The sequence below is a fragment of the Manis javanica genome, chromosome 3, assembly GCF_040802235.1.
Source record: "Manis javanica isolate MJ-LG chromosome 3, MJ_LKY, whole genome shotgun sequence".
NCBI classification, from domain to species: domain Eukaryota; kingdom Metazoa; phylum Chordata; class Mammalia; order Pholidota; family Manidae; genus Manis; species Manis javanica.
Genome location: NC_133158.1, coordinates 215,993,870 through 216,018,889, shown reverse-complemented (window position 1 = coordinate 216,018,889; position 25,020 = coordinate 215,993,870). Strand labels below are relative to the sequence as shown.

The following is a 25,020-nucleotide window of genomic DNA, read 5'->3' as shown; positions in this document are numbered from 1 at the left end:
GATATCCGTTCATTTATATGTTCATTCATTCAGGAACTATGTATTGAGCATTTACAGTATGTTACTGATGAGATGTTTTGTTGGCTTTGTTTCCTTGGAAGATTGTGATAGAAAGGTTTCTACTGTTTGAGAAATGCATCATATTTATAGGGCCTTTGGACCTTTAGTGTTAATATGTAAGCATGTCTGCATTCAGGCTTATATACAAATTTAATATTTAAAATATGTATTTTAATTTCTTGACATGAAACAATAGGGTAGGTATTCTACAAAAAATAAAATTCCTTAAAGTTTAGGTACTAGGGAAAACTGGTTAATGAAAAATAGTTCTCATTTTAATTTGGCGGGTTCTGTTTATCACAAAAATATAAGGGGGGCATGTCTTGGGGTACAATGGGCACCACTTGCACATTTATCCATAGTCTCCCCTTTAGTAACTTGATGATATAACCCTGCTGTCTTGGCATCCTTCATGAATTACAACAGACAAATCCAGTCTTTGAATTCATGCAATTTCCAATAAAGTTCCAGATAAAAAACTAATTATTGAAAACTTCACTAACAAAAAAATATATAAGGCACATTGATGAGCCCTGTGCAGAACAATGCCAGAGTTTCTCTCCTAAAACTAATTTTGAAGTTTTCATTAAGAAATGGGAGAACATTTATTTGAAAGCTTACCTCGTAACAGAAGGAAAATATTACTTAAATTTAAAAAATCACCTAGGATTTTAAGTTTTATTAGAATTCTATCTATTTTACAAAAGGCTAAAATTAATCAATTAACTTGCAAAATACTTATGCTTTTATTTTAATATAGTGAGCTCAGACCCATTCAGTTCCCAGATCTGTCTCGATTAGCTGTGTGACGTTTTGTAAATTCCCTTGCCTTCCTGATCTTTGGTTACCTTATCTTTAAAATGAGGATAATTCTCACTAAAAGAGGCAATGAAACAAAGTAAAGAATTGAATTAGAAAATAAATGTCAAATATGCTGAACAATGGGTCTGACACAGAATAAGCACTTACCAAAAAGGATTATTGATAGCATAATGATAAACTATCAGGGGGTAATAATACATTATTATTACTAAAACTTTAATCATCGCTTCATAGAGTATGAAAAGATTTCTTGTCTTGATCAAGATAATGTGCAGTTTAGCCTAAAACAAACACCACCAACAGATTCGATTTGGGAGGAGCCCTTCCCTCAGCTGGCCGGCCCACCGACTGTTGAGTTGACGCAGTTCCCGACTGTGATTCGCTGAAGAAAGAGAAACATCCCAATCAGGGATTAGCTAGCAGATGACGTCCCATTATCCATATGCTTATTTTGATTCTGTTCTGGCCATGTAAATGAAGCTTTATCTTAGGAAAATTCTTAACTTTTTTTCCCCAGAAAATATCTTTACATCTGTGTCTGTTCTGAGCATCACAGCAACCCTTGATATACTTTGATTCCAGAGTTTTGTAAGATGACGCTCAGGATAATTAAACACCCTCCCAGGTCACTGGGCTGGTGAGCAGTGCGAGTGGGGTTTGAGCTCAGACTTGCCTTGCCTTTCTCTCTTCACCACCACCAGGGTATCTCTTAGGCCTTTCAAAGGGGGATGCCCCGAGATGTATTTACTTGCCTGGAGGTGAAATCACAGTTCCCAACTGGTGTGCTTACAAAGAATTGAGGTGGCCAGAATTGTTGATGTCATTCCTAAGCACATCAGACCTAATTATCATGCTGGCATAGCCCTCTTACTTGGAGGATTCTTTTTTCTTTTCTTTTTTTTTGATAGATACCATCAGAACTGAAATGTTCACACAGTGAATAGGGGTGGAAAGAGTGACCAGTGGCTACTGAACTGAAGTTGACCGTGATACGCAGTGACGATTTTATAAAAGATACTAAGGGTTAAGATGCACTGCATGTAATTGGCATTTGTCCCTAGCTGTCTCTCTCTCCTCACCAACACGCCAATATATCTCTCTGTGTGCGATAATAGCTCTCTCTGTTATTTGATAAAATGCTATTTTAAGAGTGTTAAAATGCTATCATATTCCTGCAGATAGAAATGATATATGTGTGTGTGGGTATGTCTGCATGTATCCCATTAAATTAGATCCCCAACAGCATCCACAGGATAAGAGGGCAGAAATACATGAGACCTGAAATCTGGCAAGACTTGGATTTGTTTGGATGATAGGAAACTGGTCCAGCAAAGCCTTCTGGGAGTAATTTCTCAGAATTTGCTGAGCATATTAATGAGCGGCAAATTTTCAATGCTCACGTTATTCTGAGAGGGTCAGAAGGCAAGGATGGTGACCCATTGACTCTCAGCCTTTTTTTAATGTTCCTCTTAAAAGTTTGAGAGGCTTATATGGAGGAACTTTAAAATCCATTGTGTCTTGGTTTCACAATAAGAAAGAAAACAATTTAAATTCTCCAAAGCTGGTAATATTCGGAATCCTTTCATTTTGTTTTATCATTGCTTTCAGAGATAAACACATTTGTGTAGCACAAAATCAGACACATCCCTTGCTGTGGTCATTAAATGCTTAACACAATCAAGTTAATTAAAACTTTATTGTCAGACTCTGTGGAGGTCATCCTTCCTTGTGTGTAAACTGAGACTTTTGGCTGCACTTAATGCCTTACCTTCCTACCCCCTAATGAAATAAGGGAATTTTTCAATTGCTAAACCCACTGATGATTTTTCCAACTTGGTCTTTTTTGACTTACCTACTTCCCTTGATGGGCTCGGTCCGTGCCTCCTCCGTGATGCGGTTTCCTCATCGGACCGCCCGGTTTCCTCCTACCACGAGGACCGCCGCCTCTCAGGGTCTCTCAGGGTCTCCCGCTGATTCCCCCCCAGCCCCCCGAGCTCTTGCTGTCGGAGCACGTCCGCCTCCACTGCTGCCGGTCTGCACCCCACCTCCGGAGGAACTCGCAGCCCGACGGCTTCACGGGCCCCGAGGGGCGCTGGGCTCCGTCCACAGCTCAGCCCGCGCCCGCCACCCACCGCAGTCCGAACCTCGCATCCAGCCCCGAATCCCACGCCTCGGCCCTGCGACGGGTGGGGACAGCGCGCCCAGCGCACTGGCCTTCCCTGCAGGGACCCGACGGCGCCTCCTGCCCCCCAATGGCCCTCGGCCTGGCCTGGGCCAGCTACTCCCACACCAACTTCCCCCGCAGGCCCCCTGACAGCTCCCTCCTGCCCCCCGCCCGACGGCCCGCCCCCGGCCTGGCCCAGCCCGGCCACCGCAGCCAGGCAACCCCGGGGGCACAGCCCTGTTCGTCGCCGCCCCTGTGGCCCTGACCCGGGGTGCCGTCCATCCGGGCCCCTGCAGCGGGCCCCGAGCCGCCCATAAGCGATTTTCAACACAGCATCCGGGGTGACCTTGTTAGAAAGTCAGGGCCAGCCTCCCACTCTCCGCCCAGGTGCCCCGGGGCCCCATCTCACTCACACCGAGAGCCACGTTTCTGCCACAGACTCCAGTGTGTGCAGCAGGTGGGAAGCCCTGACCCTGCTGCCCCTGTGCGCCCCCTCCACGCCATCCCCGCTGCCCCGGACACGTCCCCCCCAAGGCCCCTGCTCGCCGGTGCCCCGCCTGGGAACCCCATCCCTCCACTCGTCCCAGGCCGCCTTGCCCGCGTCCCTCAGGTACCTGCTCACCCGCCCCTTCTGAGGGGGGCATCCCGTCTGCGTTCTTTGAATCATCCCCCGCCCCCTTCTGGCCTTCCCTGGCCTCCGCCCTTCTCCAGGCTCCTTGGCAGCCGTCAGCCCCGCCCTCCGCTGGTTTCAGCGGTCAGTTGTCTGAAGGCAGGAGTTTTTCCAGTGGTGTCACAGTGCTGTGTCCCCAGGCCTGGGCAGTTCAGGTATTCAGTAAATGTATGTTAATTGATATCAGTACATCTCAAAATGCAATCATGTTTAACATTTATAAAATGTATTTTTCATATCCATACATATTATTGCAGAAAAAATTCATATTCTATACATAATATGTGTATAATATGTGTATGATGGTCTTCATTTTCTCTATCAAAAAAGTGACACATGTCATACACTGCTCAGTGGCTCCTGAAGCATGTTTTATTGGCTTCACTTATATTGTATCTTTTGTATTTTAATTTATTATATACTTTTTACTGAGCTGTTTTGAAAAATCTTTTCTTCAAATTTAATATTAAATTTATTACCACCTGATTTCATCATTCCAAATGTAATATACACTTTTCACTGAAATAAATATTTTTGCTTATTTTAAAGTCATGATATGAGTTAGACACTCATTTTGAAAAGGTGTAAACATCACATATGAGAAGATTAAAGGTAAAATCAAAGCCAGGAATCTAATATGTGGTCTAATAATAGTTATATGTAAAATATAAAGGAATAGTTGATTAAGTAACTACCTTCAACACAACCTTCTTTTTTACACTACACACACACAACACACAAACGTGAACAGAGACACTTCTAGCTTATAAAGCCACGTGCACATCTCCCCCAAACTCAGCTGTTTTTTAGCTCATTTAATCTTCTCACAGAAGTAAAAATAAAATAAAGTGGAGGGGGAGGGGGCAAAGAGGAGGGATAAAGAGGGAGACAGAAAAGCGGGGATTAAAATCATTGTCAGAACAAAAGAGCAAGATTTTAGAAAAATATGCTGTAATTAAGATGACTGGATCTGGATCCAAGTGCCTGGGCTAGCACGCATGCTCACAGAGGCCTAGCATCTCCTTGCCTTAGTTTTCTATGCTGTTAAGTGGACCTGGCCATAGACTTTACGTAATAGGATCATTTATGAGATGAAATGACTTAATGCTTAAGAAATGCTATCTAAATGCCTGGCATATCGTAAGTGTTCAATAAATGTTGGATGCCTAAATATATTGGGAAAGAAAATATATTCAAATCAAGATATATTCTACTGGTAGAGGAAAACATAGAGGCAAATTTGATTACTGTTTAAGCACCATAAAGTAAACATCTTGCCTAGTTAGAAAAGATTTAGGTCAAGAAGAAATTACTTTCTCCTTTTCTTTTCAGCGTTTGTCACTCTTCATGCTGAACCCCAGTTAGTTGATGACACCCTTCACCACCTCCATGTGCTGGAGACCCTGTGAGAACGTCCTTCCGCGATCCTTGTCCAACAGCACTTGAATATGTACATAAATCGACTCAGGACCTTGTTGCTGAAGAATTCCAGTGATGATAGAGGTTGGGTATTACCACATTTTAATATTTGAGATTACTTTAATTTTTCTCCATTGTCTAATGGCAAACAGTGAAATTTCAGAAACAAAAGTGAAGAAAATTCCTCTAACGTGTCTTAATTACACAAAAATGAATTGTATGATTTGAATTAACTTTTATTAAAGTGGCTATTTAATACATTCACCTCCCAATTTTTATTGCACATTTTTTTAAACTGAGATAATTTATCCAAAGGTAGACTAATCAATAAGTACCCTAGTGCTTTATTCAGAGTGTGATCTTTCAAGATTTTCATATTTCAGGTATCATTATTGGATCAAAGAAGAATGAAATGTATGTCCACTTCCAGAACATCACCTTTATGTTCTAGTTTCTGTGCCTTCTAATAAAAACTTAAAAAAAAAACACTATCTAAATGAAAAGAAGCCCCATCATATTAAAATCCAAGGTAAACCATGGTATTTACTGTTTTACTGATAAATTTCAGTATAACTACTTAAAAAAGTAGATAATATATTATAACCTTAAAATAATTTTAATCTTCTCTTACAGTCTTATCTGTCATATTTATTAGAAATGCTAAGTAGTTTGTGACTTTATTTGCATGAAAACACAAACCCCAAAGATTGTTGCTAATGATCTCTCTTCGGCTTATTAAATAACAGACTTTCACCAGGTGTGATCTTTTCAGCTGTCAGGCTTTAAACTAGTAAAGATGAAAATATTTGCTAAAATGGCAAAATCATGCGTGAATGTTTTTCTTTCAAATTAAGCTCCAATCATGTCATCTGGCTTTCTAAATATGAAGTGACAAACCTACTTTTTGTCCATTTTTCTGGAGAAATAAGAGACATATATCACTTTCACAAGTCTAAGTTGTAAAGTACAATGGCTTGGTTTAGGTACACTGTGAAATGACCACCAAAATAGGTTCAGTTAACACCCATAATCTCATATAAATACAGTAAAAAGAGAAGAAAAAAAAAATCTCCATGTGGTGAGAGATCTTAGGATCCACTCCCCTAACAGCCTTCCTGCCCACTGTACAGTGGCCATGGGGGCGACAGTCATGCTGTGTGTTACATCTCTAGCACTTATTCATCTTACAACCGGAAAATGAATAAACCTATTTTTAAACTAAAACAAATTCACTACCTTTGTAGTGGTTGAATGATTCGTCTCACCCAACCTGTGAAAACCTGTCCCTTCTGCTCCTCATCCGCCTGCCTGGCACTGGAATCCGCACCTCTGGGCCTTTGAACATCCCCTGAGGATCAGAGATGGCCATGCATTCCCCCTCATATCTCTCCCTGACCCCTCTGCTCGGACCATCACCCTCGAAGGGAGGCTGGTCCTGGACCGTTACAGTAGTGAGGCTGCAGCAACGGAGGCCCTTAAGAGGACTGACCCGTTTTTCTTTTCTCTCTTGAAACACAGGTTCTTGGGATGTTCCCTCTTGGATCTGCCACCACGTTCTGAGATGTTCAGGTCGTGTGAAGAGGCCACACAGAGAAGTGAGCAGCTCTGAATGGCCACCCCAGGCGGGCTTCTGGCTGACAGAGGCCCCCCTCCAGCCAGGGCCCAGAAGGACCCGGCCCCTGGCCCCAGGCTCTGGCATCCGTAGAGGCGCTACTCAGCTGAGCCCCTTCAACGCTGAGAGACAAATACTTGTTTTAAGTGGCCAGGTTTTAAGAGGTATAATTAAAGCGATATCCTCTGTCTCTTTTCAAGTAACGCTAAAGTGTGTTTGGCTCACTCTAAGGTCAGTGCAAGCGAAGATTTTGTGCCTAATTCCGACTGACTTTATGTTGCATTTTCAACTACACTGTAAGTTATTCAGGGTCAGAGACACTGATCTGTTTTCTTTCCATGTGTCCTCATAGCTATTAACATATTGCCGGGCACCTGGGGCTTTGATTACCTGAGGTTGCCAGTTGAATTGCAACAAAATAGAGGAACAAACTGGGGTAAAAAGGGGTTCTTTGAAATGAGGCAGATTTTAACAATTTAAGGATTTTGACTAACCCAATATTAGTAACAGTTTATGAAGAGCATGTCTGTTTATGTATATGTAATATGTACATATATATTTATATGGGCATTAATCTGGATTATCTGATTGTCATTTAGAGGTTTTCTTTGTAAACTCAATCCAAAATATCAATTTTAGTTAGAATCATTGTCATCTGTTGAAATTTATATGTGGAATCGTGAAAGAACAGATAGAAGAGAAATTGTGATCTGAATCAACTTAACAGGGGAAAAAAAGCATTAACAGACAGGGGAAAAAAAGCAGGCAAGATTAGAACTACACTGTAAAAGAGGGAATATCATATTTTCTCTTTCCAGTTTCTCCCATACATTCACATGTACTTGATGTGAGAAGCAGCAGTCACTGCACCCTGACGGCGCTTTGGGAATGGACGCTGTTTTGGATTGGTGTTAACAATAATGAAGCACAATTCAAGGCAGAATCCTAGATTTAGCAAACAGAGTATTTCCATTTGCTATCCAAAACATTTCTTTAAGGTATGAAGAAAACTGGTATTATTTAAAATGTGAATGATTTTTAATTTTTCAATTCCAAGTGCACTTTCAAATTCTTTTAGTATTTTTGTGAATCACTATGTAAGAGAATAAAATATCCAATATAGTTAGTAATTTTCCAGAAATCTTTCCTTATGGACCAATCATCCCAGCTTTCTATGTTTCTGAACTGCACTCGCTAAGAGAGAAAGGTTAGAAAATAACAGAGTACAAAAGGGTGTGTGTGTGTGTGTGTGTGTGTGTGTGAGTGAATTGAGGGTGTGTGTGTGTGTTGGGGAATTGAGGTCCCTTCCTCTCCAGATTCTGAAGTTATACTTGTGTAAAACGAAAAGGGAATTTGGTCTTTCCCCAAAGGACATATTCAAAAACATACATTAAACGTGTTTAAACGTTCTCGAGGTGCACACCGTTCGGAGCGCGCGCGGTGCAGCGCGAGCCTCACGCAGGCGAGCAGCGCCCTGGGGCCCCGCTGGGCTGTCCGGGGGGCCGCCGGGCGCGGGACGCGGCTGCAGAGGGAGGCGCGCGGGCGCCGCGGGTAGCGGTCTCGGCCGCACGAAGGCGGGCGCGGCCCTCGTCCCCGAGCCCGGCGGCCCTTCGCCCGCGCCTCCCGCGCCCCGGCCGCCGGGTGGAGGGCGGCCCCCCGGAGGTCCCGGCTGCGCCAACCGGGCCCGCGGCGAGCGCGTGGGAGGAGCGCCGCCGGCGCGGAGGGCAGGGCGCGGGGGGTGCGGGGCCCGGGGCTGGCGGCGTGCGCGCGGCCGGGCGGGAGGCCGGGGTGCAGGGACCCGGCTGCGGGGCCGCTCCCGCGCCCCCGCCGCACGCCGCTCCCCGGGCCCCGCACCCCCCGCGCCGGCGGCCCCGGGCCCGTCCCTGGAGGCCGGACGCCCCCCGCCGCCGGGTCGCCGCGCCCCAGCCAATGGCCGCCGCCCGCGTCACGGAGCCGGGGAGCCGCCGCGCGCGCGCCCTGCAGGTGCCCGCGGGCCGCGGGGGCGCGCGCCGGCGCGGGGCGCGCAGCAAAAGTTTTCAGCGCCGCCTCAGTTGGCGGCGCCTCGCAGGGCAGAGGACGGACGGGCGCCGGAGCCCGGGGGCGGCCGCGGAGCCGGCTCCCGACGCGCCCTCCCGCCGCCGTCTGCGATGAGGAGGAAACAGAAGCGAGTCGTGCAGATGACTCTGTTTGTCACGGTGGCCGTGATCTTCCTGCCCAACATCGGCCTGTGGGCTCTGTACAGGGACACGCACCTGGCGAGGGCTGCGCAGCCCGCGGAGCCCCAGGTAAGTGCCCGCGAGGCGGCGGGGGGACGGGGAGGCTGCGGGGCGGGGGGGCGGGGGGCCCGGAGCGCCGGGGCAGGAGGGCCAGGAGGCAGACGATGGGGGGCCCGGAGGACCGGGGGCAGGAGGGTGGGGAGCCAGGCGCGTGCGCCCGGGCCGGGGCCGGGACCCGAGGCCTCCCGAGCTCCTGTCACTGGACTCTGGAGACTTTGGGGTTCGGGCAGGAGATGTTTTAAGATCGCAGCCGATGACATGGGCGACATGTCAAATAAACCAGAGAAAGGAGGGCGAGGGAGGCCAAGAGGAGAGAGCCCTTCACAGCTGGGCTGTGGGTGCTCGTGCGCTTGCGGCGGGGGCGAGGGGGCTCTACTTCGCGGGCTGTGGGCGTGGGTTCGGTGCACGCCGAGCCACGGGGGTTTGTGGTTGCGCTGCGTCTGGTTCCCGTGTCTCTGTTAACGTGAATTGGGCCAATTAAATCATTGAAGTTGTGAAGTAGTTCTCAGAGCACAAGCCGCGGTTGTCTGTATTTTTTGCGTAGCAACGGCTTTTACCCTGTGGCAACTCCAGTCCGTTGCCCCCCGGCGCTGAGGGGGTTGCAGGGGCGCGCAGGCAGAGGTGGGCAGGGCGTCCGTCCCTTGCGCCTGGCGGTGGCACTTCGCTGCTGACAGCTTTCCTCCGACCCCAGAGCCCCCGTCGCGTGGATGTTTCCTCACTACCTGCAGGCAGTCTCCTGGTGTGTGCGTGGCTCGTGACTTGACATGGGTCAGAATAACTGTCTTTCTTGGCGAGTAATGCAAAACATCCTCCACAAAGCACTGATGAAATTCAGGATTGTTGAACGCCTTGTTTGTTAACAACTGAAACAGCTTCCGTGATTAAACTTAGAACAATAGAATCAGCCTTCTTCTTGATACTGATGTGACCCTTCTGCAGTCAGTCCTGTGCACACCTCGGAATATTAATATTCTTAATTTCAAGGGTCATCAGCCCTGTACACTGTGTACCTTCACACAGGGAGAGCGTTCAAGGAGTCCGCGTGGGGACCACAGCCATTCGTATTAATAGCATGAATCTGTGTTCCTATTAACCAAGTTTAATTTTTTTTTTACACAGTGTGGGGTTAGTTGTGTAATATATGGAAGTAATCTGCTTTTCCATTTAGACAAGTAATCATTACTCATCTCTAAACTTTAAAAATGTCTAGTTGCTTATAGATACTTGGTGGTTTGGAATTTTGAAGGAAAATGTTGACATATTTTCTTTTAGCTGTTGGTCTCTGTCATCCTTTCTGGGAGAGAGAGAGCTTGATTTGAAGTTTACTGTTTTGTCATTCCAGGGGAAAAAAGAGGATGGGCTCTTTGAATGTGAAACTTTTTTTTTACTGTTTAAATCACTTATTTCTCCAACCCTGGATATAAAATGAGATTCTGTTTACACTGGTTAATACATTATTGTGTAAAATTCCATTCTGATATTGGTAAAAGAACAGAAGCAAATTATTTTTTTCCTTGAATTTATTCCTAATACAGTTAGTAATAACCACCTGAAGTAGCTGCTGGTATAGCTAATATAAAACACTAATTAATCTTTTTAATGAGGTCTTTGTAACTTTCACACTAGCTCTATTGATTTTGACCTGTAATGAGAAATTTGTCCAATGGCATAAAAAAATAAAATATGGCAGATTGACTCTTTACCTTGTCATCAAATCTCTAAAGTGGTTGCCTTGCTTCTGGTTCTTCTGTCACTGATGATATTTAATATTAATGGTAATAAATTAATGGTTATGGAAGGCATGGCATGGCAAATTTGAGCTGTTCCTCAAAGTTTCTTAAGCTGCAAATAACTCAGATTGATGAATATCTTGTGACATTCCAACCTAATGATCATATGTCACAGTTTTGAAAACAAGAGTAAAGAAAAGGTAACAATATACAGTAAAATAAATGTCAATCATCCACTTTAGTATTTTCTAACCTAACGGTTTTAAACTAATACACTCTTAGATAAAATAAAATTAAAAAGGAAGAAATTATCATTTACCCAAAGACAGAATTCACTCATAAAACAGGAGAAGATAAACTGCTATTGATTTTATTCCATTATTAAATGTTGTTGGAAAGAAAATTAAGATATGTTGCCAATATTATACAAGTATTGGATAAGTAAGAGTTAAGTCACTTATGCAGATATATATGCATGCACTTAACCAAATAACAAGTGACTTGCAATGATGAATTAAACATGCTTAATATTGTGATTGTAATATTTTGCTAATGTATCTATATCTCAATGTTAGTAAGTCAGCTAAATACACAGGTGTTTAATGGAAGCATACAGTTTGACTGTCTGGTAGTATTTAAATTTAGCAATTTTTTTACAGAGACATTTTCCTGGTTAATTGCTAAGTGTTCTTTAAAGGCCAACTTTTACTGTATTTGCCACTGAGCTGTAAAACGCCGAGGGTTAAGGACACTGCGCTCACCGAGTCGCTGGCAGCGCTACACACCGAAGCTGTTCACAGCCAGTCACGTGCCCACGTGAGCGATCTATTTGTACAGCAATTTTGGGGAGAACAGCATTCTGATTCCAAGTGTGGTGCGGCGGTGGTCACAGGAGTTGAAATCCTTCACTGTTTTAAATAGTTCAATTATTTCAATGAGTTTCAAGGAAATAATTTATAGAAATTCAAAATCTTAGAATGGCCAATACTTTTTAAATACTCTTAATTTGTATTTTATCAGAACACATCAGTTCATCTATCTACTATTCAGTGTATATGGCATTATTCTATAATCTGAGACACAGTAAGGGGGGTAAAACAGAATTCTAGAAACTATATTTTCAGGATGTTCAGCATTTTACACATTCTTTTCTCAAGTCTTCTGTACTATTACAGATTAATTGTGGTTATTGTTAAGTATTTACCCATCTATGATGCTGAAAAGAAAAGCATATGAAATAAAAATTCTCAAGTTATTCATCTAAAAGTTTTTTTCTTTTCTCTCAACCAAACAAAGAGAAATGAAAAAAATAGTTTAGTAATGCACTAAATAAAAGGTTTATTGTTTGGGCTTCACAAAATTGGAATCAAGTTACTGAAAATACTAAGCTTTTGAGCTTTTAAGGTTTCATAGAAGTTTTAAAGTATTTTATGGTTTATGTTGAGATGTTATTAAATTATCAATCATAATTGTCATGATCACTTGAATTAATTCTGTCACTTTTTTATTGGGATGATCTAAGTATCTCTTATATGTTGCTTAGAAATACGAATGTTTGCTAAAAGAGAAACTATTGGTAGAAAATATGATATTTAGCTGTATGTGATTACAGTATGATAATGTATCATAGTTTTTTATTTCATTTTTCTTTTTAAAACATGACTTGCTTTTCTCTGGTTTGCAGCTGCATTTGAATTAAAGTTATATATTTAGATCTTAATGAAGCTGTGCGTTAGAATGATAATTAGAACAAAGCAGTATTTAGAGCAAAACTGTTTGATCTGGCATTATTATCTCTCTAGTCATTTTTACAAGTGTAAGTAAATAAACACTACCCCCCAAACATTTTCTTTTCTTAAATACATTAAAGAGATTAATTTTTAATGAAAGTAGCTATAAAGTTGTGGAGCAACTAAGTTACAAATAATATGAGTTGCAGAAATAATTTAAGAATATTCAGATTGTGAAGAGGCTCTTGCAATCTTTGAAATAAAAACTAGGGTAATTTCCCAGAATTTTAAATCAGACATTTATAGAATTGTTTAGAAAGAATTGAAAAACTTAGGTTTGGCCTGGATTTTTTACCACATTAAAAAACAAAACAAAACAAAAAACTAGATACTCAAGTCACTTTTAAATTGTATAACCTCCTTTTTTTTTGTACTTTGGAATTTCTATTTATAAAATAAGGCTAATCATGCTCACCACATAAGGTACATAAATTCTTGAGATCTTACTTTGGACATAGAACATTCTGTAAGACAATATTTTGTTTTTAGTCGGGTCCACATGTAATGTGTGCCTGACAGATATGGGACTTAACCTCCATTAAAAACAAAAAAATCTCTCCTGGAAGATCCCTCGGCATCTTCGTCCACCATGTCTGATGTTAATGAGCTGCACATTTTGGGGGATTCTTCCTCTGAATGAAAACATTTTTGTTCCCTACGGTATTTTAAAGCTGTGATGTGGTGTGAGGATGTCCAGTAACTGGTGTCAAGCGTCTGCAAACCGCCTCCCGCCTGCCTTTGTCATTCCAGTCACTCGGGCTGTGGGGTGTGTCTGCGCTTCTCTTCCAGCAGACACCTGAGACCTTGGGGCAGCTGAGGACCGGAGAAATACATTTACTTTTCTCTCCTCCTACGCTCAGGATGCTATGTCATCATCACACTAGATGTGAAATGATGCATTCGTTTGAGCCATACAGTTCTTAATTAGCTAAGATGTAGATTTTAAATTAGGGTTTTAATGGACTTTTTGAACTTGAATTTAGGGAAAATCCATTCCGACTGCCCGTAGGGTAGCACCAAACAGGCCGCTGTAATGAGCATCTTGGTTATTTGCTGGGACCTGGTAGATCGTGGCATTTTTTCATCCTTTTGACTCATGGGAGACAGTGTGAAACACAGTGTTCTGTTCACAATCTAGTAAAAAATGAGGTAGTTGTTTTTTTTTTTCCTGGTGCTCATTCCTGAGTTGGAAAATCTGTGCTGAATCAGTCTCCTGTAAGTTTTTTCTATAAAAGAAACCAAATCAAGGGTGAACTGTATAGGGGAAAAAGGTGAGAGTTTGGTGATTTAAGGGGTGTAGAGAAAAAAGTCGAGTGTTCTTTTTTTCTGTCAAGAGTAGCCATGGCGACCTGTAAGGAGGTTTGCAGCAGTGTGTCCCCTTGGACACTTGTGTACAGGTGGAACCCAGCCGAGGTACACAGGAGGGACCCTAAGGAAGGGGTACAGATTAAAATGAAGAAGAGAAGCTGTCGGCATCAGTGGCGTAAGGAATCAGGCTTGGCTGTCTGTCTGGCAGTCACTGTCGTCTCTCCTGCGCTTGGCTTGCTTACGGAATGGAAGCAGTCGTTAAAGCCATTGGCGTGACTGCTTTGATCTTCTTTCCTTCACACTCACTGTGTGTTTACAAAAGTACCCTTTTGGAATCCAAGGGGCAAATGTACAAGGAAATGGGGGGTTCTGAAGATGATACTAGAGGTAAAGACACCCTCATAAACTAGATGCCTGTTTTTGGTAGAGTTTTTGTACACAATCCTAAGTTCCAAAATGTAAATGCAGTGTTTGAATGGGAAATAACAAAGAAAAAATGAAAAAAAAAAACACAAAAAACATTTGTGCAACTGACAATATGTATTTAGGCAGAAAAATACATATTTTTACATGTAAACGTTCAAGGTATGGTTACCTCTACTGCACCTCACTGACACCCTAAAGATGGTGTACCTTGCTCCAACTAGGTGGCCAGAAAGGGGGTGGAAATTGAAGTATGCTTAGGGTTAGAGATAAATTACATCAACGATTACTCTAACATTTGCACTTCCGGTGTGATGGGACAAAAGTGTGCACCAGATTAGCAGTACTCTCCAATGTATTCCTCAAACTCATTTAGCAACACACATTCCACACATACACGTCCACACGTGGTCTCACTTACAAAGAAAAAATAAATCTGCCCAATTGTTTCCAACTATTTCATTTTCTACATTTTTCTCTAACTTTTGTAACTTCCTGTTTCTTCCATTGTATTGAATCCACAAAATGCTCTTGGGCAAATGCGTCTAAGGCATCATTTAAATGTTGTTAATATAGTTCTAGGAAAGTATGGAGAGAAAAAATGCATCTGTCTCTAGAAGTACTTAAATCTGTTTAGCAAGTGTGAGAATTACAGTAAGATTTAGCCTGTTAGAGCCTTACAGATTATAAATAGGGAAATTCATCATTACGGAGTAATGTAAAGGACACAGTTTTGGGTGCCTGACTGCGGTGGGGGTTGTCAGCTCTCTACATCAAGGAATGGTCATGCTGTGGTGAGGGCTGAGGGGGCTAATTTTGAATTCAGATACCCATGAAATGTTATTTTAGTACTTCAAATCTAGAAAGCCAGAGCCGGGGCATTTTATAAATTATTTTGAACTTTTTCTATCATAATAAAAATGGTCAAATTGTCAGGGCTGTCACTCAAATTTGAGTGAGTTGGGCTTCCGTCTCCTTATTTTCTTGGCATGTCTCTGCATCAAGAGAACCCAAGTGAACTTAATTTGAGGAAAAATACCAGTTGTTCCATACTTTCTTACTCTCTTTTCATAGGTAAAGGTGTAGGCTGTGTCTGGAATCACACCAGGGTTCAAGTTCTGGTTCCAGCAGTTAGCATTCTGTGATGTGAGCAAGTCATTCATCTTCCCCAGGTCAGTTTTCTGTTAAGCCGAGTGGGGACATTAATAACCTTCTTACAGTGTTATAGTGACAATTAAATGCTTGGTATCTTGAATAGCATTTAGTAAGGTGCATAGCTCAGGGGCAGGCATGTCCCCGGCCCGGGACTAATAAACCGCTGAAACCGGTGAAGCCGAAATCAGTCAAGGCAAAAGTTGGATGGGAGAAGCTCTTTACTGCTAATAAGGGGCCTGGTTGCATTCGCCCCTCTCTGGCAATCACTCTCACTACCGGTTTTCTCCCCAACCTGGCCCGTGCTGGCCTCTCCTCCGCCCCCTCCAGGGGAAACTCGTAGGCGGAGCCCCGGTGACTGACAGGTGCCAGACTGCGCAGCGGAGGGCAGGAGAGAACAGTTTCTTCCCAAGCCTTGTCCCCCAGGCTGCCGGAGGCTGCAGCGGTAAACACCTATTGCTCTGTAAAGCAACTAAAGCCTGGAGAGAGGTTGTGGAAATATTACAATTTTTAACCACATAATGCTAAATGAATATAGATTATTATTATACATAAGCCATCAGTACCTTCATCAAGGCAATGTGTGGATAGTACAGCAGAGTCATGAATGTGGCACAGGATTGCCACCTATGTCTTCAATCTGGAAGGAGGGCTGCCAAATAAACAAATAAATAGGCTCCAGGAAATAAAAGGGCTTTTTTTGGCGAAAATATTGGTCTAGTACTTAAAAAAAGGTTGTTAATTTTGTTTTTCATATAAGCATTTATGGAAAAAACACTTTTTTTTGTATATTGTATTCAAATTTATTCAAAAATCTGGACCTTTTAATAAATGAAAGTGAAAAAAGACAGCAATATTTCTTTGTAGGGACCACGCTCATTTTCTACAACAAATAAGACCCTTGTCTCACATACAAGGCATTTTTTTTTCTTTCACATTAATTATAAGCAAGTCCTCAGAACTACTTTTGTTGCTCTTTAAATCTCAGTCACCAGAGGGATTGGATTATCCCTGAAAAAATTAAAATAATTAAAGAGCAGAGTAGACACTATCAACATCTTGAAGCTACTTTATAGAACTGCCAAGCCCTTCAGTAGAGTCAGAGGCTGCAGAAAAGCATCTGGGATGTTGCCTTCTTAAAGTTCTAATTAAGTGAATTGGAGAAACAAAGTGGATATTCATGACACAGAAGCATGAGTTGCCTCGTAGAATTTTCTCTGTGTATCATGGGCATTTAGAAAAGACACAGAACAATATTGTCTCTGGACCATGTGAGCTGTATTTTTCCAGAGGGTGAATAAGGAGCTGCAGCATGTCACCAAAATTGACAGGGTTGGCATAAGGCTGAAGGACGGGCCCTTACCGAGAGACATCGTTTTGGCCAAGTCCCTTAACATCTTTGAACCTTAGTTCTTCATACGTTAACACAGACATTACCTCATAAAAGGGTAGAAGAGAGAACTAATAGGATTAATGTATGTAAATTGCCTGGTATGCACCAAATATCCCATTAAGGGGAGCTTGACATTTAGTATTGCTACATTTTTCTCTGTTTTTAGAACATTTGTTGAAGGTAATGAATAAGCTCAATATTGTGTAAACCTAATAAGGATGGATATTCGTATAAAACCTATAAAATATACCACAATCAAGTTGCCTGTTTATTATTGATAAAATAGATATTTATTGAATATGTGCATGATACTCTGCTAGACACTGATGCAAGTAAGTGATGAAGAGATAAATCTGTTTTCAATTAGCTTGCAGTCTATTAAGAAAAGGCATGCACACATCCATAATACAGGACTGGATTAAATTGTTTTATAAGATATACGTGCTGTAATTATTTTCAGAGGTAGAAAAAATACCATTGTGTGATATTTATGTGACTCTACTTATTTTTCCATACATTTGCTGATCTTCCAACATGTCATTGATACAGGTTCTTCTATATTTAAGTTAGGCATAAAGGTAGGTTAAGTAGGGCATAAAGAGAAAATCTGAGTCCATGCATGCCAGGTTCACAAGAAGAGAGAACGAGCATTGTTCCAGCCAGAGTTTAAGGGAAGAGAGGGCTGAAAAAGTCACTGGGTTTAGCATTCGGTCCCTGGTACTCTCTTGAGTGCAGTTACCCACAGTTGTAGGGTGAAAACAAAACTTTAAAAGCTTAAACCATAAGACTAAATGTACAACTAACATGTCTTACATTTTAAGTCATGAGATGTATTGGTGGGTGGGCACTGACAGGGACTGCTGAATGTGGGGTCCTGGCTGGCAGGAGTCCAGCGAGGCCAGAGGAAGGCTGTGCTCAAGAAATGAGGGGCAGGTCCCTAAAGAGAATGAAGACACATTGGAGAGAATCGGTAAAGGGTGCTGGTATCTAAGGGTAGATAAAGACTCTCTGCTTTTATTAGTTTGCGTGACTCCTGGCTGAGAAGTCCAGGATTAATTTGTGTGCAGTTGTCGTACTAATTTGGAGAGGTGATTAAACCTTTGTGAAATGTTCTGTAAAGTGTAGAACAATATAGATCTATATCTGTGCTATCCAGAAAGATGATAGACACGTAGTTATTCGTAGTATAATTAATTCTGTTATAAAGATCGAAGATGATGATACCAAACGTAGGTACAAGAGACACGCACCCTGTCTGAATGGATGCAGGCGATGACCCGATGCACAGAGCAAAGAAAAAGGCAATTGGCTTAGTAGAGTAGTGGGTTTGGGGAGTGTAACCTCATGGGGGGAATATGTTCCTAGCCCGGGGCAAAATGCCTTTGAGCTGAAATCAGTGAAAGAAAGAAAGTGGGAGAAACCCGTTTGTTGAGCACAAGCAGTCATCCACTTCTGCTCGCCTGCCCTGTGTCTCTCTCGCCCCCCAGCTGCAAAAAGGGACCCCACCCAGCCTCTCTGGTCCAGATATGCCCTCGGTCCCTCTCGTAATCACCTATTGATCTGGAGATGCACTAAGGCCAGGCCAGAGATTCTGGAAATACTGCAATTTAACTCCGGGGAGAAAGAAGAGGTAGGTTTTCATCACAAGGATAAGGAGACAGTAGTATTAAGTTGTGAAGAATTTCAAGATAATATACAAATATAAATGTAGCAACATCACTGTGATAAAAACAAGAATAAAAGTAATAATAAAAAACAGCATATTAATAATAAAAGTTAAGGTAACATTTATTATTTCTTACCATGTGCCAGACACCATGTTACACTGTTCTTAGTCATATATGTAATATTATTACCTATGGTACAGAAGCAAAGACAATTTTTTCCCAAATCTGTCAGAGTACAGTGATGATCGACATTACAGTGTTGGACTACACATAATTTACTGTATATTAGAGCTATATTGGTGATATCCTAGACCATATCAACACAATAAATCATGTATTAACTCAACTATGAAAGGAAATATGCCCAACAGTTGAGGCCCGGAAGCCACAGCCAGGCTGCCTGGTTTTAATTCCAGTCATTACTACTTGTGTGACCCTGGGAAGTTACTTCTCTCTGCCTTAGATTTCCCATTTCTAAGATGCATATAGTAAGAGTGCTTACCTGGTTGAATTGCTGTAAACGTAAGTTAATGTGCATAAAATGTTTGGAAAACTGGAATTGCATATAGCAAGCCACTTTATAAAGTGTTAGCTATTAACAGCTGTTTGAATATTAGAGAATTGAGATTGAATAACAGTAACATATGTTCGTACACCATTTCTTTCATAGACCCATCATGATGATATATATAAAACATTTTACATTTAAAAATATTTTTAAAAAGTGGCTGCAGCACATTTAGCTTCCTTTTCTCTCTGCTCTTTTACCTTAGCCCGTGTGGAGATACTTAAGCACTCAGCATGGAAGTTTTTGGGTTCATACAGAGAATTGAGTTCTTTCTAGAATACACTTCCAGCAGCCAATGCTATGGTGGTGACCTTTGCCCCCATACATTTTTTGTGCTGTTCTCCTCTCATGGTAGATTCCTCAATGTGTAGTTTGTCCTCAAGGGATAAAAGTTAAATTACATCATTAAATCAGTCTAAACGTCCATAGATTATCTAAAAATGTCTTCAGTGTGGAACATGCTCTTATTTTATATAACTTGAATTTTAATGTTACTGATCTGGTGGCTTCTGATGGTAAGGTAGACGTGGGTGGATCGAGAATGATGGCGCACAAGATCACCGTAGGGTAACTTGACAAAGGAAATTCTGTGGCTCATTCCCTCTTCCGGCGCCCCTAGGAACATAGCTGGCTGGCAGGGCAGAGGGGTGGAGAGACATGTAAAAAGTAGTAGGTGCTTTAATTCTCTGGCTGAGTGAACTTTATCATTTTTTAGACAGCCTAACAGAAGGGTGTCAGGTTAACAACTGTGTAATGGGGTTGTTCCCCCTCTTGACTTCTGTAGAAACTTTAAACTTTTCTTGCACAAGTTGAAGGAAATTACATTTACTGTGAGAGCCTCCTCATTCTGAGGCAAAGATCTTGAGATCTAATATATGAAATACAGAGAAAGATTAGCACCAGAGAGGGGTGATATTCAAGCCACTCTGTCACTTTACCCCCTCCCCCTCCTCAGAGCCTTCTCTCCTTTTTCCTTTGACATTTTCCTTAAAGAAAATTTTTGTGGGATTGTTTTGATGAGTTTGATTGGTTTGACTGTGTGAATGGATGATGGACTGGAAACACTTTAAAAACTTGAGTCTTGTACAACATTAAAAAATGCTCCCATTGAACCTAACTGTATTTTTGATTACTGAAATGTGTATGACGTGGGAAGTGTAATACTGGGGGCTGCCACTTTATTCCTAATCTGCAATCAGAAAGTCAGTCCTGCTTAGTTGTGTCACTTCAAGAGAAACAATCCTCTGCCAGTGAAAAGGCGAACCTGGCACCAGAAGCCTGAACTGCCAGCGGAGGGTCGTCTGCGCCTCCCCCCTGAGCGCTCGCCCTCCTGTTTCCGGAGCGGCTTTGCCCGCCCTTCTCTTTTCCCAGATGTCCCTTGCCACCGCCTCTCCTATGCTCAGCAGACAGCTTGGCCTCATTCTCCACTGAGAATAGAATTTTCCTACTGGGACAGCCAAGACTTTATGCCGTAAAATCAAAAACAGTACCTACGCGTTTTACCCAGTCCTCCGCTCTCCTCCTGCTGCTGTGGAGGGGTGTCCCTAGCTGTAGGGTAAACATGGACTGTCTGTCCCAACGATGAATGACCTTTTTTTTTTTTTTAAGAATTTTATCTAAGTGATTTTTTCCCCAATTCATTTATTTTCAATGTTTTCCTCACTGATCCACTCTTCAAATCAATATTGAAACTTTCTCAAGTGCCTCTCACTCTTGGAGGAAGGCAGGACATGAGCCAAGCACAGCCAATGCCCCTCTGCTACTGCGCTGACCCTCTTCTAACCGACCTGGCTGGTAGGATTCCTGCCTCTCCGCCCCACACCTGGCGCCGCCTTCCCTCTAGGCCACCTGCTTCTCCCGTGGCACCACCCTCAGTGGAAATCTCTGGGGAGATGATTCTGAAAGCACTTCTCTGTAGTCGTATTACTTTATAGATTTAAGTGAAACACTCTTGAAACAAGCTCAGAGAAGTTGGTGGGGCAGCAGACCTGGGGAAAGAAGTGGGAAAGTGGCTCTGGAAGCTGAGGAAGCAGGCTGCGTGGGGACTGAGCCCCCACCTTAATTCTCCTGTCCCCCCAACCACATTAGTTCTCCTGTCCCCCCGCCTTGCAGACCGCCCTCACCCACAAGCAGTCACCAGTCCCCCTTCCAGCCTCCTGTTTCATCCTTATCCCTACAGTGTTGGATTCTTCAGGGTCCCTGCAAAGATTGTTCTGTCCCTTCCACCCACCTGGGGATTCACCCAGCCCCTCACCGTTCCAGTCATCAGAGTTGTGACTCCCAATCATTATGCCTGATCCATGTTTCTCTCTGAAGAGAGACCATGTGCCATGTACCAATGTGAAATGTAGATACAGATATTTTAAAGTTGAAAAGTCTGGAATGGAATTCGTATTTCTCTTCCACTCTTTAGACCTGTTCTCCTTTGGGTCTCTTACTAAATGAAGGACACCATCTTCTGTCAGGGTGTTGATTATAATCGGTGCCTTCATTATCTTTATTCTCAAACTCAGTTGATTGCTAAGCATGAGCAGTACTGCCTGAAACATCTCTCTGGAATTCCTTACCTCCACATCCCTCTTAGGACTCCCCTATTGGGACCAGAATACAAACTTCACTGGGTTTGTGGAGGAGACCTCAGTTTGATGCTCCTGTTTCTAGTCTTGTCCTTGTTTACACTGAAGAGTTTATCCAAAGCGCTTAACTGACAGGCCACTGCCATTTGTAAACTAGCCATTGGCCTCCCAGACCTTTACATTAAATACAATCTTATTGTGGCTTACTGCCTCTCTACCAAGACTCCCTAGGTTCCAGCCTCTTTGAACTTCTCTCTGGTTACTAAAAATACCATGTTCCTTCTCCTCTAGGAATCTGCATATACTGTATCTTCAGTCTTGCCTGGGTGATGTCTGCTTTCCTTCAAGCTCTCTGGGAAACTTCCCGGATCTCCCACGCGTGGGTCTGGTACCTTGAGTGTTTTCCAAGAAACACCTTCATTTGTTGCTCTTATAATAGAACTTGGCTGTCTGCATCTTAACTGCCCTCTAGGCAGTTTATTCACCATTAATCAGTAAGTTCCTTGAACTTAGTAGTAGATCATATCATGGCCCCCAAAACAGATATGTCCATGCATTAACCCCTTGAATTGGTGAACATTATCTTATTTGGAAAAAAGGGTCTCTGCAGACAGAAGTAATTTAAGGCGCTCGAGCTGTGGACTTCCCGCTGACCCTGAGTCTGTGACAAGTGTCCTTATGAGAGACACACAGGGCCGACCTGATGGACAGCAGAGGAGGCACGGATGGAAGGGGGAGGTGCGGTGTGCAGATGGGGGCTGGGGCGGAGTGATGCGGCTGCCTGCCGAGGATGCCAGCAGCCACCAGGAGCCGGAGGAGGCTGGAAGGGTAGTTTCCCCAGGGGTGGTGCAGCCCTGCCAACGCCTTGATGCTCTATTCCCGACCTGCAGACTGGGAGAGAATACATTTCTGTGGTCTTAAGCCCCCTAGTTCATGGCAAATTGTCACAACAGCCCCAGGACACTAATACAGTTAGACATTGTCCATCTTGTTCCACTTTTTAAATCCAGTGCCACTTCTTGGATTCAGGAGTACCTGACTTTAAATCAGGCACTCAGGAAATACGTCCTGAAAAAGTGAAGAGTGATAGGAATAAGCTGTTTTCTATATATGAACAGATATTTATACAAAAACAAGAATATGCATAACCTAATACATATGTTCAAATATCACATAGGTGTTATCAAGCAGCTCTGAATATAAAAGGGAAAAATGTGGTCATACTCATGAATTAAGGTTCCATTTACGTATGTTTGTCCTGTCAATGTCACCCTGACTAAAGAAGCTCTATGTCAAGACTTGACTGGTCCAGATGCGGAGAATCCCAGTGAGTTTGATCAGATGTGCAGACATCTGAATATGCTAGGGAAGCCATGTATGACCCCTGGAACTACAGTGAGACGAGGACAGTCCTGCTCAGACAAGCCGATGGTAAGATGAAGAGCAACGTAGCCGCTGAGTCTGCTCTTCCTCCAGTCATGGCGACCCCTGTGGTATCGCTGTCATTATGAGGTGTCTAGGCACAGTATGTGTCCACTTCTGAAGGGTTACTGTGGCAGTTTAAGACAGACTTATTTTTACTGCTGTATAATAAAGCTTATAGTTGAGTTCATTAATACAACCTACAAGGGAGTAGCAGAGAGCACATTTCATTAAAAGAAGTCGTTTTGGAAGTATAGATTGATGTATGTCAAGGGGTTTATTTTAATTTGAATGCTTTAGGCCTTAAGACTTCTATTAGTTTGATTCTCTAGTGTGGATCCTCATTTGAAAAGCCCTTCTTTTGAAACAAACCACCTTGATTTACCTATGTTCATTTTGATTAGCAGTTGTGTAGCAGGGATACTGGAGCAGGGAAAGAAAGGAGGAAAATTCAAGGGTAAAACTTATGCAAAAAATTAGGAAAAAATTATAAGAGCTAGAAAAGATATGACAAGCTTCATTTGATAGAGGCATATTTAATGCAGTGTCTTGGGGGAAAATCTCTTACTGTTCTGATAATTAAGTAGCATTGGATTTGACGAGATGGTTCCAGAACATTCTTCATAATGCTAAATTACTTGAAGCACACTGATCGTATTTCGTCTTGTTTATACTAGTATTATGGTCATCTTTGGAATTTTGAACTTTTCATTCTGACACTTCTATTTGCTAGTCGCCTGACTTTGACCTTCTTTCATTTCAGTTGCTTTTGTGTTCATGTCAATAGTGTATTTAAATGATTTTCAATATAAGAAGGCTTTCTTGATTGTCTCAGCTTTAAAAAGACAAGCAGAAATATTGGAGTGAGTTGTTTAAATCAAGTCTTTTCCCTTAATGTTACCATTTCCATGGCATCTATTAATCAAAATGCCATTTAAAGTGTTCACACTGACTCATGTCATAATAGTTAGATGCTAAAACATAACTTTCTAGGTGTTGTCACCTAACAAAAACTAGTTCCCTAGATGTGTTAATCACTATGAGAAAATATGTAGATATATTTTTAAGCAACTTGTCAGACTTGAACACTAAAGAAATATTTTTCCTATTTACAACACTTCGTATGATTTTCCATTGTTTCTCTGAGTATCTCCAATTATATATTTCTACGTATTTCAGACAGATTCCTGGTCATTGATCTTATGGTAACATATTTACTTGGGATGATTCATCCATATCTCTCATGGAGATATGCACAAAAAACTATTTTTTTTGTGATATTTTCACATAGAAAAGGTTTTCATTTTCATTTTAGAGATACAATGTATAGATTTTGATGAAAGTTTATTTAAATAATATATTTAAAACAATTTAATCCAAGTACAGCAACCAAATATTTGCTACAGATATTTGCCCTTTTTAAATGTTAAATAATAGTGTTTGTCAGTCTTCTCATTCATTTTATTATGTTACACAACCCAGTCTTCGAGTAGGATATTCCTACGAACTTACACTTATCTTTTAAATCGATTTACTTCATTTCTTGTTGTTTTCATATCTACTTTTTAATTTCTTGCTCACGACTGTTTTTAGATAGTGTTTCCTTCCATTATGTGTGACATTGAATATACATGCATGTACCACTATGTATGTATTTTCACTGTATCACATATATATGAATTTTGCCTCTTATCACTATTGATAGACGTGTGACTGCATTGTGAGCAAGTACTGAATTATATTTTCATTTCTCATTTCAGCCAAAGCCATTTTGTTGCCTGGCTTATAAGACTTGAGTAAATATAAAAAAAATTGAGCCGTGACTACCAAGAACATCACTCAGGAATAGTGAATAAGAATGATTTTTTTTTTCTTTCTTACCATGAGCCTAGAAGAAGAAGTCATGAAATTATAGCATAAAAAGTGATCAGGTCCTGTTCATATGGCCTGATTAGTGGTGTGTGGAGC

At 42.0% G+C, this 25,020-nt stretch overlaps 1 protein-coding gene across 4 annotated transcripts in view; it reads left to right on the top strand.

Annotated features, from left to right (window-relative positions):
- Window positions 1-8,726: 8,726 nt before the first annotated feature.
- Window positions 8,727-25,020, top strand: part of GALNTL6 (polypeptide N-acetylgalactosaminyltransferase like 6) — a 930,232-nt gene continuing 913,938 nt past the window's right edge. For 2 of the 4 annotated variants that reach the window (XM_036998902.2, XM_073232815.1), the window contains exon 1: window positions 8,728-9,032. In XM_036998902.2, the coding sequence (XP_036854797.1) occupies window positions 8,895-9,032 (138 nt within the window). In that variant the 5' untranslated portion in view covers window positions 8,728-8,894. Of the gene's footprint in view, window positions 9,033-25,020 lie in introns of all 4 variants that reach the window. The other 2 variants (XM_073232816.1, XM_073232817.1) reach the window with 2 other exon arrangements.